The sequence below is a fragment of the Pseudoliparis swirei genome, chromosome 12 (genome assembly GCF_029220125.1).
Source record: "Pseudoliparis swirei isolate HS2019 ecotype Mariana Trench chromosome 12, NWPU_hadal_v1, whole genome shotgun sequence".
In the NCBI taxonomy this organism is placed as follows: domain Eukaryota; kingdom Metazoa; phylum Chordata; class Actinopteri; order Perciformes; family Liparidae; genus Pseudoliparis; species Pseudoliparis swirei.
This window is the reverse complement of record NC_079399.1, coordinates 20,865,918-20,880,477: the sequence shown is the minus strand read 5'-3', so window position 1 is coordinate 20,880,477 and position 14,560 is coordinate 20,865,918. Positions and strand designations below refer to the sequence as shown.

At 46.9% G+C, this 14,560-nt stretch overlaps 1 protein-coding gene across 1 annotated transcript in view; it reads right to left on the bottom strand.

The window, feature by feature from the left end:
• Positions 1–1,087: 1,087 nt before the first annotated feature.
• Positions 1,088–14,560, bottom strand: part of emilin1a (elastin microfibril interfacer 1a) — a 28,744-nt gene continuing 15,271 nt past the window's right edge. The window contains exons 2-12 of the mRNA XM_056427853.1: positions 12,191–12,307; positions 10,595–10,989; positions 10,257–10,356; positions 9,742–9,850; positions 9,464–9,652; positions 7,336–8,613; positions 4,633–5,047; positions 4,197–4,331; positions 4,084–4,101; positions 3,854–3,988; positions 1,088–2,916 (exon numbers count right to left, since the gene is read on the bottom strand). Of these exons, the coding sequence (XP_056283828.1) occupies positions 2,597–2,916; positions 3,854–3,988; positions 4,084–4,101; positions 4,197–4,331; positions 4,633–5,047; positions 7,336–8,613; positions 9,464–9,652; positions 9,742–9,850; positions 10,257–10,356; positions 10,595–10,989; positions 12,191–12,307 (3,211 nt within the window). The 3' untranslated portion in view covers positions 1,088–2,596. The remainder of the gene's footprint in view (positions 2,917–3,853; positions 3,989–4,083; positions 4,102–4,196; positions 4,332–4,632; positions 5,048–7,335; positions 8,614–9,463; positions 9,653–9,741; positions 9,851–10,256; positions 10,357–10,594; positions 10,990–12,190; positions 12,308–14,560) is intronic.

Below are 14,560 nucleotides of genomic sequence, written 5' to 3'. Positions count from 1 at the left end.
CTCGGTCATAGAAAAGTATATGACTGTAGAGCGGAAATGTGTACACTTTGACTACTGTGAAGCATATCATATACTTATATTTAAAATCTAAATAAATGAAACAACAAAAATATACTTTAACAAGTAAAATGAATTAAAATGATTTAGGCCAGCGGTACTTTAAATATCCAAACGGTGTTCCCTAAACGTCACATTTCTGCAACACACAGGTAAATAAGACCCACGTGTTGTTTCATCCTATCATCACATCACCGTGGCCACTTTTTCCCAATTACATGTTTAATATCCATAATGGATATCTGATGTGTTTTTATAATCAAATATATCTGCAATCCAAGTGTTACTAATCATAAATAAATTGACTTTGGCTTATTAGTATTATTATGATATCAGGTACGGATATTAAACATGACATTATGGATCTCTGGAATGATTTTTTTTCACTTTGAAAATCTCAACCAAAACGTACGACTTGTTAAAATTGTAGATATCTGAAATGAGAGATATCCAGAATGTTCCATAGGAAACATGTAATTGAGGCCAGCTGAAATGTTAATTTGGCCCGAAAGTAAGTGAATGCAGGACATCTGCAATACAGATCCAGTCGAGTTCAAACAGCTCACCACATGCAGGCTACATCTGCCCCATCTTATGCTCATCCTCGCATCCTTAAGTAGCCAAGGTAGGATTACTGCTTCTTTGCTCTTGACCGCCAGTGCATGGATCCATTACACCATTGTTGTCTGTGTGAGTGACAGCGGCAGGACTTGAGTGCAGACAGGGTTCACAAAGAGAACTCTGCACGAGTAATGAATGTGTGAAGAAGACAAGGTATACTCTCTCCATCAGCAGCAACATGATGCCACTGAACACAGGGTGTCACTGCCGTGCAGCATAAGGAATAATGGCTTTTTAACCATCCCCTGGAGGTCTTCAGCTAAATTAAACCCACTGCAGCCAAGAGGAGTTGAGAGAGGGTTTAAAGCGGGGGCCAGGAATAGAAAGTCGACCCAGCTGTGTGTATTTGTGAGAGCCAAAAAGAAAGAAAGTGCTAGATTAAATAAGTCTGGTCGGGATAACCAGTGTGTAAAAATTGGCACGTACTGGCTCATTTAATATGCGGAACACAATCCAGATGACTCCCGACATCGGCTGTATTACAACAATGTTGAGGCACACGTGGGAAAAAAAGAGAAAAGGAAACACACAAAACATTTACAATACCTGTCAAGGTGAAGTGGTAACTCTCTTATATATCTTATATGGGCGAAACCGCTGAAAAATATTTACATTCCTTCGAGGTTATACAATACATAGAAACATATAAAATTACATTCCCACACTAGAAAGGAACTTCTTCTTTTTTTTAAACCCGATGATTTGGGATCAAAACCCTGATATGCTGATATTAATCCTGTATTGCTTCCATGTATTATGTCAATATGATGCAGCACATGACCCGATGCGCTGTAACGTCTCTGTAAAAGTATTAGAAATGTTCCTTTTAAAATCCATTCAAACAATATCTACACAACGTGTGTGTGTGTGTGTGTGTTTACAGTGTGTGTGTGTGCATGTGTGTGTGAGTGCTAAGAATGGCGCTGGACAGTAAAGCTCAGGCATCTGGTATAATAGAAGAGATAAGCGGAGACCGCTGACAGTTTTATGTGTGTGTGTGTGTGTGTGTAGCCTAGAGACAAAAGTTCAGCTTCATTATTTGTTATGTTGAGCTTTATACAAAAATTCCACCGTAAGATAAAATGATAGGAACTTCTTCATAACTTTAACTTGTTGATCCTCCACCAACATTAGATGGTCCTTATTAGGACAGAGGGAGAACAAAACAAAGAAAGAAAGAAACCTCCATTCTTCCCCCCGGCCATCCTGCTCTTGGCCTCGTGTTTTCTAAGCAGCGCTAATGTCCTAAAATGGTCTTATTGTTTTTGCTGTTGTATGATTTACCAAAATGCTGCGGTTTCTCTCTTGAAATGTCGGTGACTTCATTTGTGCATTTCCTGCTAAAGACCAGTGGTTTGGACGGCGTCCCCGACATCACTCGAAAACAACCGGCATTCAGGCGTCATGTTTCTGGGAATTTGCTTTGTGGTCAAAATTATACCGCTTTAGAAACAGTTTGCAATAACCTCTGAGCCAAGTGTCGTTTCCTTAACACAAATAAGACCTGAGAGCCACTACCGTGTGATCTGTAAATAATTCAAATTTGTAGAACAGCATGAAATATGTATGTGGCAGCTGTGGGGGTGGGGTCTCTAATTGGTCTCAGCAGCTGGCTGATTGGTAATCAGCCAGCAGCTGAGGCCAATTCCAGATCCCACCCCCACACACCTCCACAGCTGCCACAATAGAATTATAAGATAACCCTGCAGCGTTTTTTCTTTTTACGTCATAGCATAACATTTGCGCAAATTATTTTTCCTTAAAGCTGTGAAACACACAAACGAGTGTTGAGGTTGAGAATGACTTGTTTTGATGTTGCACATGAAGTCAAACGTGAAGTATTCTTCTCCTCGCTGAATGAATCCAGTCCAGGTGTTTCAGTGTCCGAGACCCGAATCCGACGACGACGCCTTCCCGATCAGACGGTCTCGTACAGCAGCGTCCCGCTGAAGATGGTCAGCGGCTCCGAGGAGAACGCCAGTTTGCCCGTGACCAGGTCGATGCAGACCGTGTCCCCGGCCTCCATGGGCAGGATGATGTTGAAGACGGCCACGGCTCCCGGGATGTGCTTGGCCTCCGCCATGGGCTTCTCCAGGCCCTCGGGCTGGTACCCGGCCGAGTCCACTCGGGCCACGCCCCGGTTGGACTTGGACAACACCGCCTCGATCTTCATGTTCTTGTGGCCCGTCAGGATGGCGCTGAAGAAGTACTTCCCGCTCACCGGAGCTGTGAAATACCCTGGAGGACAGAAGCCGGAGACATGGTGGACTTAATGTCGTGCAAGAGTTCAGACTCATTCTTGAATTCCTGTTTGCTAAGTAACCTGTTGGGTCGCATTAAAAGGAAAACACAACCCACTATTTTAAAAGATCGGGTCATCCTACAAACATATTTAGATAGATATAAATAGCTTTGGTTTGATTCCCCAAGACTTGAGATATCGCTTGAGTTCTGCCACCACGACAATACAATGGAGGGGAGGGCAATTGTGTTCGAGGCGCTCTTAGTAGCCCGGTGGGGCAGAAATAAGTCTTAAAACCAGGAAGTGAGTCAGCATTTTAGAATTTCCGTTTGTTCCCTTGTTTCAAGGTCAACGGCTTTTTGTTCAAATGCCAGAAATAATGTCTCCGGCTCAAGAGATGTTGAAGTTTAGTTCTAGAAGATCAGTATTTAGAAACGTTAAAGTGTCTCGAATACAAGTCGATAAATGAGACGACGAAACGTCACCACGGCGACTATTCTGACTACACGGCCTTCTCGGTCTTCACGGCCTCAATGTGTTCGTGTGTCTCTGGTGTCGTTCCTTTATCGCCTAACGGCAGCTCGTTACTTCTGCCGATTGCATTCGTGCTTCAGAAATCCTAAAAGTTGTATGGTGAACAAAACGTGCACGTATCAAAGTTTTTTTTGTGCCAGAGAGATTATTTTCTGCAATAACCCAACATCTAATGAAAAACCAGTGTGACGCCAAGCTTAGCGGTTGGCCTACAAAAGTACGTCATGCTTTCCCCTCACCACTGAATTTAAGTGCTGTGGATAGATTTCAGAGAGGGATATTGAAATGAACTCCGAAATGGCTATGAGGTTTAATAAGGTGGGTGAGTTGAACATTTTTTATTCTACTCTTTGATCTCGGAAGCCACCTGTTTCCATTTCCAACCGACCTGAAGCTCACCTGTCTTGGGATTGTAGACCTTATTTTCGTTGACGAAGACCTCGTTGAACACGATGGTCCCTGCGTTCCTCATCGGGCGGGTCAGCGCCGCGGAAAAAGAAAGGCGTGGCACGTGGGCATCGGACCCTGCAGGACCTGATTGCGGCGGTGGGGGGAGAGCAGGAGTGAGTATGCAAGGAGAGCAGGTATCGAGTGCTTTTGTACTGCTGCTTAGTAAGAACGACTCCTACCCTGTTCGCCTCTGAGACCTGAGGAGGAAGAGAAAAGACAACTATGATCAAAATGTATCAACAGCTTGGGAATCAGTCGATGTTGACTCGGAGACAAAGCTTGTTGGCTTTACCTGGGGGTCCAGCTAGTCCAGCTAGTCCGTGCGTGCCCTCCCTGCCCTGGGGTCCCAGCCTCCCTTGGGGTCCGACTGGACCCTGGGTTCCACGCTCGCCTCTCTCTCCTCTGGGGCCCGGCAGACCAGGTGGACCTAGGGGGGGCGAAGCATATCTGATGAAACGTCACAGCTGGGAAAAGACGGAACCCGAAATAATGCTCTCCAACAAAAACACGTTCTGCGTGAGGAAAATTGTCGTCCAAGAAAGCTAAGACATTTAACCCGGCGTTCCTTTCACCCTGGTGTTGACTAAAACTCCTCTTTCAGACAGAGTGCAGACTTTTAAAGCTCTTTGAGCGAACGCTTCTCAGAATGAACGTCTGGATTCTGTCTCTGGTCCAGTTGTCCCTCACCCTGACCTCGCCTCCCCCTTTTCGACTGACTGCTATCTCACCCATGAAGTCCAGCTCGACGAAACCGTGGAACTCCTTCGCCAGGTCCACCACGGACGAGTTCAGTCTGCGCACGTCGGAGTGGACGTTGTCCAGCTGGACGTACTGGATGTCGTGGATGAGCTCCCCGTGAGACGTCACCGTGACGTTGAGGCCATTGACGCAGCTCCACAGCCCGGACACGTGTCGCTCCAGGCCCTTCCGGATCTTCTCCAGGACGTCGGAGAAGGAGTCCAGGCGGCCGCACACGCCCTCCAGCTTGGAGAGTCTTCTCTCCAGGCCGTCGGCGGACCGCCGGCACTCCCCGACCTCCGTCGCGTAGTTGCTCCTCGTTATTTGGATGTCTTTGCCCACGTTGTCGAACTGGATCTTGGAGTCATCGACGTGATCGGTCAGCTCCTTCTGCAAGTCGTCCACCTGGTAGGGAGAGTGGAGGAGTTTCTTTTGACTAAGTTCTACAACAAATATACTTCTGTCTTTTGCTCCCATTTATTTTCCTACGGTATCTCACACACGCAGAGATGTGTAAGCGTGTAATCCGAGCGTGTCCGTCAATAATGTTTCCCCACTATAACAATATTATGTGAAAACACTGTTGCCAAGATAGACACTCGGCCTGTTTGATTGACCGAGTCCAGGAAGAAAAGTTATGTTTCAATAAAACAACACATCAGCGGAATTACCGTCATTATCATCGTAGTAGTAGCTTAATCTTTAGTGTTTCATTCCGAGTGGCCGGTTCTATGTATTAGAGCGTACTCGTACAGTACTTCCAATCTCGGGGTCGCAAGACAAATCTGAGGGGTCATGAGATATTCGACTTGGAACAAGGTAGGAAATCTTATTGTGTTCCACAGATTGCAATTATTTTCACTTTAGCCACATTAGCGTCGTGGCTCAAGGCACAGCAGCTTTTAGTTGAAGGAAAGAGTTTGATACAAGAACTTCATGGGCCTCCTGGCCTTCAGAAATGTGTCATCTCTGCTGCACGTTAGCATTTATCATGTTAGCATGCCGGCACTGACGTTAGCTCAATGCACCGCTGTGCCACGCATCCCTGAAAGCAAATCTGACAGTGTGGCCAAATGTTGGAAGATATTTTTTTAGGATAAGTCACATGATGCCATTGGACCCAAATAAATATATATATATATACACAGGGCTCTCAAGTGTCACGCATTGAGCGTGACAGTCACTCATTTCGGTCTTACGTCACGCACTCCCGCCACACATCGTATTGCTCACGCTGAAAAAAAACTCTCGTCTATTTAATGTTTTAATGTGCCGCAGTGCGCCAACATGAGCCGCGCTGCCCTCACCGTGGAGGAATCAAGCGCTCCCCTGGAGTTCTGCTGTGAGGAGCCACTTATCAGCCAATCAAAAAAAAGAAATGGGGTATACAATAGCCAATCAGAAAAAAACATTTATCTGTTGTATCTGGGTAAGATTTAATCCAGCAACCAATGAAAATAAAGCATCCTGGAATTGCGCGTGACTGATATCCGAAAGTTTTGTTCTGGGGGGGGGGGGGGGCTGGGCTGTGGGCATACGGCAGGGGCGGGGCAGGCGGAATGGGGGGGGATATGTCACTCTTGCCTGTCTTCAAAACTTGAGAGCCCTGTATATAGGCTATATACACAGGGCTCTCAAGTCTCACGCATTGAGCGTGAGACTCACGCATTTCGGTCTTAACTCACGCACTCCCGCCACACATCGTATTTCTCACGCTGAAAAAAACTCTCGGCTATTTAATGCTTGAATGCAGGGGTGCTCAATACGCCGATCGATAGGTCGATCGCGTTTGCTGCAAAGCTCCGACGCCGGTCTGCGCGCATTGGGACGGAGCAAAAAAATAGTCACTAGCACCCCCCCCCCCCCCGTCAACAACTCTTCTCGGCTCGATGCGCGCACAGGTGAGCATCGGGTGCTGATGGAAATGTCACGCTTGCCTGTCTTCAAAACTTGAGAGCCCTGTATTATATATATATATATATATATATATATATATATATTCTCCCCATATACTAACATTGGGTAAAAAGTTGTCCATATAGTTATTTTTCTTCCTCCGTTCATATGAATGAGCCAGAGAAGGAGTGGCTGAGAAGCTTGCTGCTAGCATGGCTGTGTTGCTGCTAGCATGGCTGTGTTGCTGCTAGCATGGCTGTGTTGCGGATTCACCTGAGTAGATCCTATGCAAAGTCAGCGTTCAGATGTCAATGGATGTGATGGACGCAAATGTTTTGCCGAGCGCCGTGAATAACGCGAATTGAGCGGCGCGAAAAATGTGTGCCATTTGCCTCAAGTGGAAATATTTCAAGTCTGGATATTTCCAACGATTCTTGGTGTGATCGCAGGATTAGTCCAGTTATTGTAAAATACCAAACACTGGTACCTCTTCAGCTGTAGCTACCATTGACAATTCTGATGTCACGTCTTTTTGGGGTTTTTTAGACATTTGAGGAGAGTTTATATTCTCGTCAAAAGGCTGATTCTATTCAATATTTTTACCACCAGTGTTTCACTCCTGGCAGCACGGAGAATGCTGTGTAACCGTACCTGTGTGCCTATATTCATGAAACAATAAGGCTGACACTCCCTCGTCTGCAACAAGACGGAAAACTGCATTCCTCCAAGTATTTTGCCGTGTGTACAGGCCTTTTCGTGGCAGCCACGTCATCCTCATCATCACCACATCGTCTCACCTCAGAGATGATGTTGTCCTTGGTGTGACTCAGATCAGTCAGTGTGTTCCCATGTGTCTGCACGGTCCTCCCCAGGCCCTTCAGGGTGTCATTGATGGAGCTAAATGTGACCATGACTCCGGCCAGCTGTCCTTGGATGGACTTCAGATCCCCCCCTAGTCTACCGCTGTGGACGCCATGGCCGTCCAGGCGTTCCTTCAGATGGTTCACGTCGACCGTACACCGTCCCGTGCACTCCTCCACATCCTCTCTGAGCTGGCCGACCTCCTCCTGAAGGTTGGAGCACACCTGAGAGCAGGCCGACTCCCCCGAGGCCACCTTCCTCCGCAGATCCGTCAGCTCCGCCCGGCACTCGCCGAGGCCGTCCCTGGTGGAGTTGGCGAGAGAGCGCAGGCCGGCCTCCACGCTGCCGCAAACGGAACAGTCCTCCAGATCGCGGCCCAACGCTTCGACCTCCGTGACGATGCGGTTGAAGTGCTCGCCGCTCTCCCCCGTCACGGCGATGACCTTTTTGAGGTCATCCGTGAGGTTGAGGACTCTGTCGACCAGCGAGTCCCCTGACACGGACAGGTCGTCCAGCCTGGTGTTAAACTTGTGGATGTCCTCTTGGTTGGCCACGACTCTCCACTCGAGGGTTTTCACCGTGTCGTCGGTCTTGCGTCCTTTCCCGTTGGGCCCGAAGGTCTCGTTGCACATGTTTGCGGTGGACGTCAGCCTCGTGTCCAGCGAGACCGTGATGTTCCCCAGCTGACCCAAGCGCCGGCTGTGGTCGGTGACCGTGTGTCCGAGGACGGCCACGTCCAGCTCCAGCTTGTCGATCTTGAAGCCGTGGTCGTCGAGGCGGCTGAGGACCATGTTGCGCAGCTGCGTGACGTCTCTCTGGGCGCTGTCCTTCACGTTGTTGCCCGTGTTGGTGCACCTCTGCTCCGTCTTCCTCAACGTGCTGTTCACCTTCTTCTCCAGTTCCCGGAGCCGGCCGGTCAACCTGTCCTCTGTCACTCGGCCCCTCCCCCCGCCCGTCCCGGCCAGCTCCTTGTCCAGCCGGCCTTTCACGACGTCGCACTTGTTGGACGTGGAGGCGACTCGGACCTCCAGAGCGGACGTCTTCTTCTCCAGCTCGGTGACGGTGTCGCAGCAGGCCTGGGAGCGCCGGGTCTCGCTGCGGGAGACGTCCAGGCTGTGCCTCAGGTGCTGGTCCATGGAGCTGATCAGCTTCTCCAGACCCTGGATGCGCTCCCTGTCCTCCTGCTGCTGGCGCTTCAGGTCCTCCACGCCAGCCTGGGGGGAACAGGGATAACAGGGACTGTAAATCATTCGCTGGAGGTATTGTTTGTATCGGTAATGTTTCGAGGTGTCTATGTTTGTTATTGACAGTTATTGTTCTATTTATCCATTTATTGTTCAACCTATTGTTCCATTAATCAATTATTGTTCTTATTGTTCCATTTATTCAATTATTGTTCCATTTATTCAATTATTGTTCCATTAAGCCATTTATTTTTGTACAAATTTTACATTTATTCAATTATTGTTTAATTTATCCATTTATTGTTCTACCTTTTGTTTCATGGATTCCATTATTGTTCCATTTATCCATTTATAAAGTTATTGTTCAATATATTAAATTATTGTTAATTATATTAAATTATTGTTCTACTTATTGTTGCATTAATTCAATTATTGTTCAAATTATTCAATTATTGTTACATTTATTCATTTGTTCTTCTACTTATTGTTAAATGTATTCAAATATTGTTTTACTTATTGTTCCATTCATGAATTTGTTGTCATTCAATTATTGTTCATTTTGTTTTGTTTTATTCAATTATTCCGTGTGGCTCTAAAGCACACTGACTGTTCTCTGTGGGCTTATTATTAATTATCTATCTTTGGGTGGAGGGTCCACAGCTGTGCTGAGCCAGGAGGTTCCTTCATGAACACCAACAGAATGCAAACAAAAACACGTAATTATTATTTTTATATTCAATCTCAATCTCCGACTCCGAGATTGTGTTTGGCCTCGTTGATTTTTGCCTGATTTTCGCCTGATTTTCTTTGTTTTGTGTTGCAGTGGATTCTGAGCACTGATGTGTGATTTATTATTATTGTTTTACACAGTGAGAGTCACCTGGCATGAGGAGCAGGACAGAGTCACCCTTCTCTCCAGCTCCGTCAGGATCTCCTCCTTCAGGGTGGTGAGCTGGTTTCCTCCTCCTTCTCCACTTCTTCCTCCTCCTCCTCTGGCCTCTCCGTCCAGCTCGTTGCCCCCTCCGTTCACCAGGTGGTTGTTGATGCTGAGCAGAGTCTGGTCATGGACCTGAGCGGGAAAAATGTGCACACCAAGTTTAAATTTTTTTAATCCACATTTTGCTTTTGACTTTCTAACCTCACAGATGGAGTTTCTACCTGAGTCCGGTTGTAGAGATGGTCCAGCTTGGTCTGGATGCTGTTGATGGTCTCCTTCATGTGAGGCTGAGCGGAGTCAGCAGGGACACTAGCCCCATTCAGACCAGGCCTACGAAGAAGAAGAAGAAGAAGAAGAAGAAGAAGAAGAAGAAGAAGAAGAAAAAATGAAGAAGAGGAGGAGGAAGAATATAAGGAAGAAAAGGAAGAAGAAGAGGAAGAAGGAGGAGAAGAAGAAGAAGAGGAAAAAGAAGAAGAAAAAGGGGACGAAGAAGAAAAAGAAGAAGAGGAGGAAGGAGGAGAAGAAGAAGAAGAAGAAGAAGAGAAAAAATAAGAAGAAGAAAATGAAGAAGGAGGAGGAAGATAAGGAAGAAGAAGAAGAAGAAGAAGAAGAAGAGGTATACATTAAACACACGATGACATCACAGTGGAGGATGTTGATAGGTCACATGACTCTGATCTCAGTATTTGAGTTCCTCCATAACCCGAGCCGTGAAGTTTGAATGCGTGGCGCTCACAGCCGCTGGTTGATGGCGTGCGTGGCGCTCTGCAGGCTGTGGAGGTCTTTGGCCAGACCGCGGATGGTTTCTTCCAGCTGCCGGATCTTCTCCCCGTCGCCTGGAGACGAAGAAGAAGGACCGACGCCAACGGCAAATGAATATTTAATGTTGTGTTTTCATTTTAAAGCCTAAGATGGAATCCAGCTTCTCGCGAGCTTTGAGGGAAGTCGTCATGTTGCATGTTGTGGTTCCCGAGGTCTTCTTCAAGTGGAGATCCTGCTCGACATCCGCACCTCTTGTTCCTGTTTCCCCCCAAAATGAACGACTGTGATGACGCTGCACATGTATCCTCTCACCGTCTCGGCCGCCGCCGCCGCCTGTCTGCCCGCCGCCGCCTGTCTGCCTGCCGCCGCCTGTCTGCCCGCCGCCGCCTGTCTGCCCGCCGCCTGTCTGCCTGCCGCCGCCTGTCTGCCCGCCGCCGCCTGTCTGCCCGCCGCCGCCTGTCTGCCCGCCGCCGCCTGTCTGCCCGCCGCCGCCTGTCTGCCTGCCGCCGCCTGTCTGCCCGCCGCCGCCGCCAGTGTTGAGGCTCGTCTGCGTGACGCGGGGTCGTCCTCCGCCGGTCTGGGCGTCGCCGGTTCCCTTCGGCCCGTCGTGGCAATCCTCCCCGGAGTAACCGTGGCAACACTTCCACTCCATCTCCGTCACCATCTTGTAGGCCACCTTGTACCTCGGCCTCCTGTACGTCCGGTAGCTAGAGGACGGAAACGGAAACAGAGAACGTCAGTGCAGATAGAACTAGAAGAGCGTAAACTCACGCGAGTAAAGCGCTGAGAATATTTGCAACGCTGTTGCTGTGAACGCAGCATAAGACGACTCGGAATAAAACATAGTTTCTACCTTTATCGCGCGACTCCCGCAAAAACGTCAGTGAGCATGGTAGCCCATCGTGTCGAGATAAGCCCCGCCCCTCTAAGCCACGCCCCCTTTCAGGCGCGAATGATGCAAAAAGCCGCAAATAGTCAAGCGAGTAGACTCACGTGAGTAAAGCACTGGGAATATTCGCTTTTAATGTGAACGCAGCATAAGACGACGAGGAATTAAACGTAGTTTCTACCTTTGTCGCCCAATTTCCCGCAAAAGCGTTCCCTCCTGTTCTCGGTGTTGAACTGCGTCAGTGAGCATGGGAGCCCGTCGTGTTCGCATCATCAATGGTTAGCATGCAGCTCAAAGCCTCACGGAGCTGCTGGCGCCCCCGTGACAGGCGGTTTGTGTCCGGACGACTTGAGCCGTGTCATCGAGACCTACAATGTGCAGCGTGACCCCGACGACCCAGTCCGGGGCCCACAGCGGCCCCTGAACCCCGCATTGAACACCACCGGCGTTAACGTGCACCGAGCCATCGGCCGTCTGGGAAAGAGCTCCAGATCGCCTGCTGACGGTGAATGACGGGATTAAGAGTTCTGTGTAAACTACAAAAACGGCATTTAGCCCGTACTAAATCTTAATCTGCCGCTCGGAGACATCGGAATTTTTAAATAAAAAATGTATTTGGATCGCTTCGTCGTTTTTAATGTGTCCTTCGCAGCTGAAGAGAGGGGGGGGGGGGGGACCAGACTGCGGCGCCTGGAACCCCTGACGGCTTCATTCTTGGCATAGCCCAGGTTTAGAGCTCGAGGCCCGGGGGGGGGGGGGGGGGGGATCAGGTAGCCGGGCCGAGGAGCGCTTGATTCATGTCGTCCTGCCGAGCGTCCGCCATCCGGAGAAGAAACTCCTTCCATCCGTCACGTCACGGCGAACACGATGTGAGCGGAGTCAGCATCCGCAGACAGGAAACAGGGGGAGGAGACGGGTTTTGGATGGAGGACGGGAAGTTGGGAGGAGTGGGGACAGAATCCGGAGTGGAGCCCAGCGACCGAGAGGAGGGTTCAGAACGAAGAGAGGGATGTACTCACGCCACTCTGGGACACTGGCCCCAGGTGCAGCGCTGGTAGTCGGGTTTGATGTACGTCTCCACGCCGTCCTCCATCACGCAGCTCACGGTGCGCGTCACCACGTAGGCGCACCAGTTCCTGAGAGGAGGCAGAAGGACACGACTCTCAGCAGCCCTCTCACACTCTCAGGGCTCTTACACATGTTGACTCATGGATTTACAGGACTTTTCCAGGACTTTAAACAACATTTCCATGACTAAACTGAAATCCTGGTATAAACATGAACAATTTAGAACATTTAGCGCATCGAGAGCATCTTTCTGTAAAAACATATTAATTATTTCAAACTCCATGAACTCAAATGAACATGTGATTATAACAAATTTCCATGACTTTTCCAAAACTTTTATGATTTAAGTTTTTTCCATGACTTTTCCAGGCCTGGAAATGACCATTTTAAAATTCCATGACTTTTCCAGGTTTTCCATGACCGTACGAACCCTGCACTCTGTATATATATATAAATATATATATATATATATATATATATGCTTTCTTTATCAGGCAAAGAACAGATGAAAGATTGGCAAAAAATATTTGTATATATACATGATAAACAAATATCTGGACACTTGTTTGAGTTTCCAGATCAAAATCTCAAACCCCAGAACCTGATTATTATTGTAGTGCAACATTCAAGAGAAAATGTCCGCGAACAGATCTGTTCAGGATAAGTGGATGACTTCAACAATGGCTGGCATTGTCTGCCTCCCCAACTCCACACACACACACACACACACATTGCATATCCATGAGAACAAACTACTATTGGGGATATTTATTTCTCGCTGGAAAACCAGGACATGGAGCTAAAAAAAAAAGTGCCTGGGTAGATCATTACTGGCTTTCATGCAAGGTTTAACTCTTACGGCCCTTTTGGTGAATAAACAACATACAAATATGGAATTATACTCTCCTGCCAATATTTTGCATTGAAACTATATTAATGAGAATTTGAGAGAGTAGCAGCACTTGTTCAATAAAGGGTTTGAATAGATGGACTTAGACCCAGAGCAGCTTTTATTGTGAAAATATCCGAAAAGAACAGTTGTGGATGTGGTCTGCTTTGCCTTTGTCGAAGTTGAAAGGAGTAATAATGTTTGCGGTCATGGTTCAGACTAGAGACCTCCGGTTCTGCGAGTGAAGTCAATGATTTGTGTCTTAAAGCTGCATTCTCTCTAATGGCCAGCAGGGGGCGACTCCTCTGGTTGTATAGAAGTCTATGAGAAAATGACTCTACGTCTCTCTTGATTCATTCCCTCAGTAAACATTGTCATCATGTGTTTATGGTCTCGATCTTCAAGTCTTCTTTAACACAGCATGATGTTCATTTTGTAAATGATGGTCCAATTAGAGTGGAACAGAACATAAAGCAGGGTATGCTTTAGGGGCGGGGCTACAAAGTAATTGACAGGTCTCTACCGCTATTGTAGAGGCGTATACGTCGTCTCGACGTCACTCCTCCACACTCTAAAGTCGGTCACTTTCGTTTATCGGTGGGGGGAAAAAACCGCACTGTCATGGCCTTAATCCAAGATGGCCGACCTAATATAGACGCAGGGTGGTGTATACCAATGTACAAGTAAAATATCATTAAGAGGGTGCTTTTCTTTTTCTGTTTTCTTTTTGTTGTTTTTCTTTTGTTTTTTGGGGTATGTATGTGTGTTTTTATGTATGTAAGTATGTGTGTGCATGTGTAAATATGTATGTATATATATATTTATATATACATATGTATATATATATATCATTGGCTCCTGTTTTGTGTGTGCATGTGTATGTATATGTGTATGTATATATATATATTTATGAATGTATATGTGTATGTACTGTATATGCATGTATATGTGTATGTATATGCATGTATATGTGTATGTATATATATATATGTATATATATATATATGAATGTATATGTGTATGTATATGCATGTATATGTGTATATGTATGTATATATGTATATAAAGGTGTATTTTTTTTATTTTTTATGTCTGATTATTTTTTACTTTTTTTATGGTAATATGTCTAAACGAATACAAACATTTAAAAAAAAAAAAGATGTCCGACCTCGGCTTCTGTATAACTTCAGTCCACCAAATAATGTGTGACGTTACGAGGACGACGTCACTTCAGTTGTTGAACACCAAACTGTGTGTTTTGCATTGTGTATGTTCCACAACACCCGATTGGTCGACGGCTTTATTCGCCTCACAAAAAAAGAACCACACAAATATGACGTTTAAGTGTTTAGTTTAAGAAAAACAACAATGTTATTATGCACAGGGCTTTACTTTACTTCAGATTCCACCCTGGATTCGCACATCGGTGGAT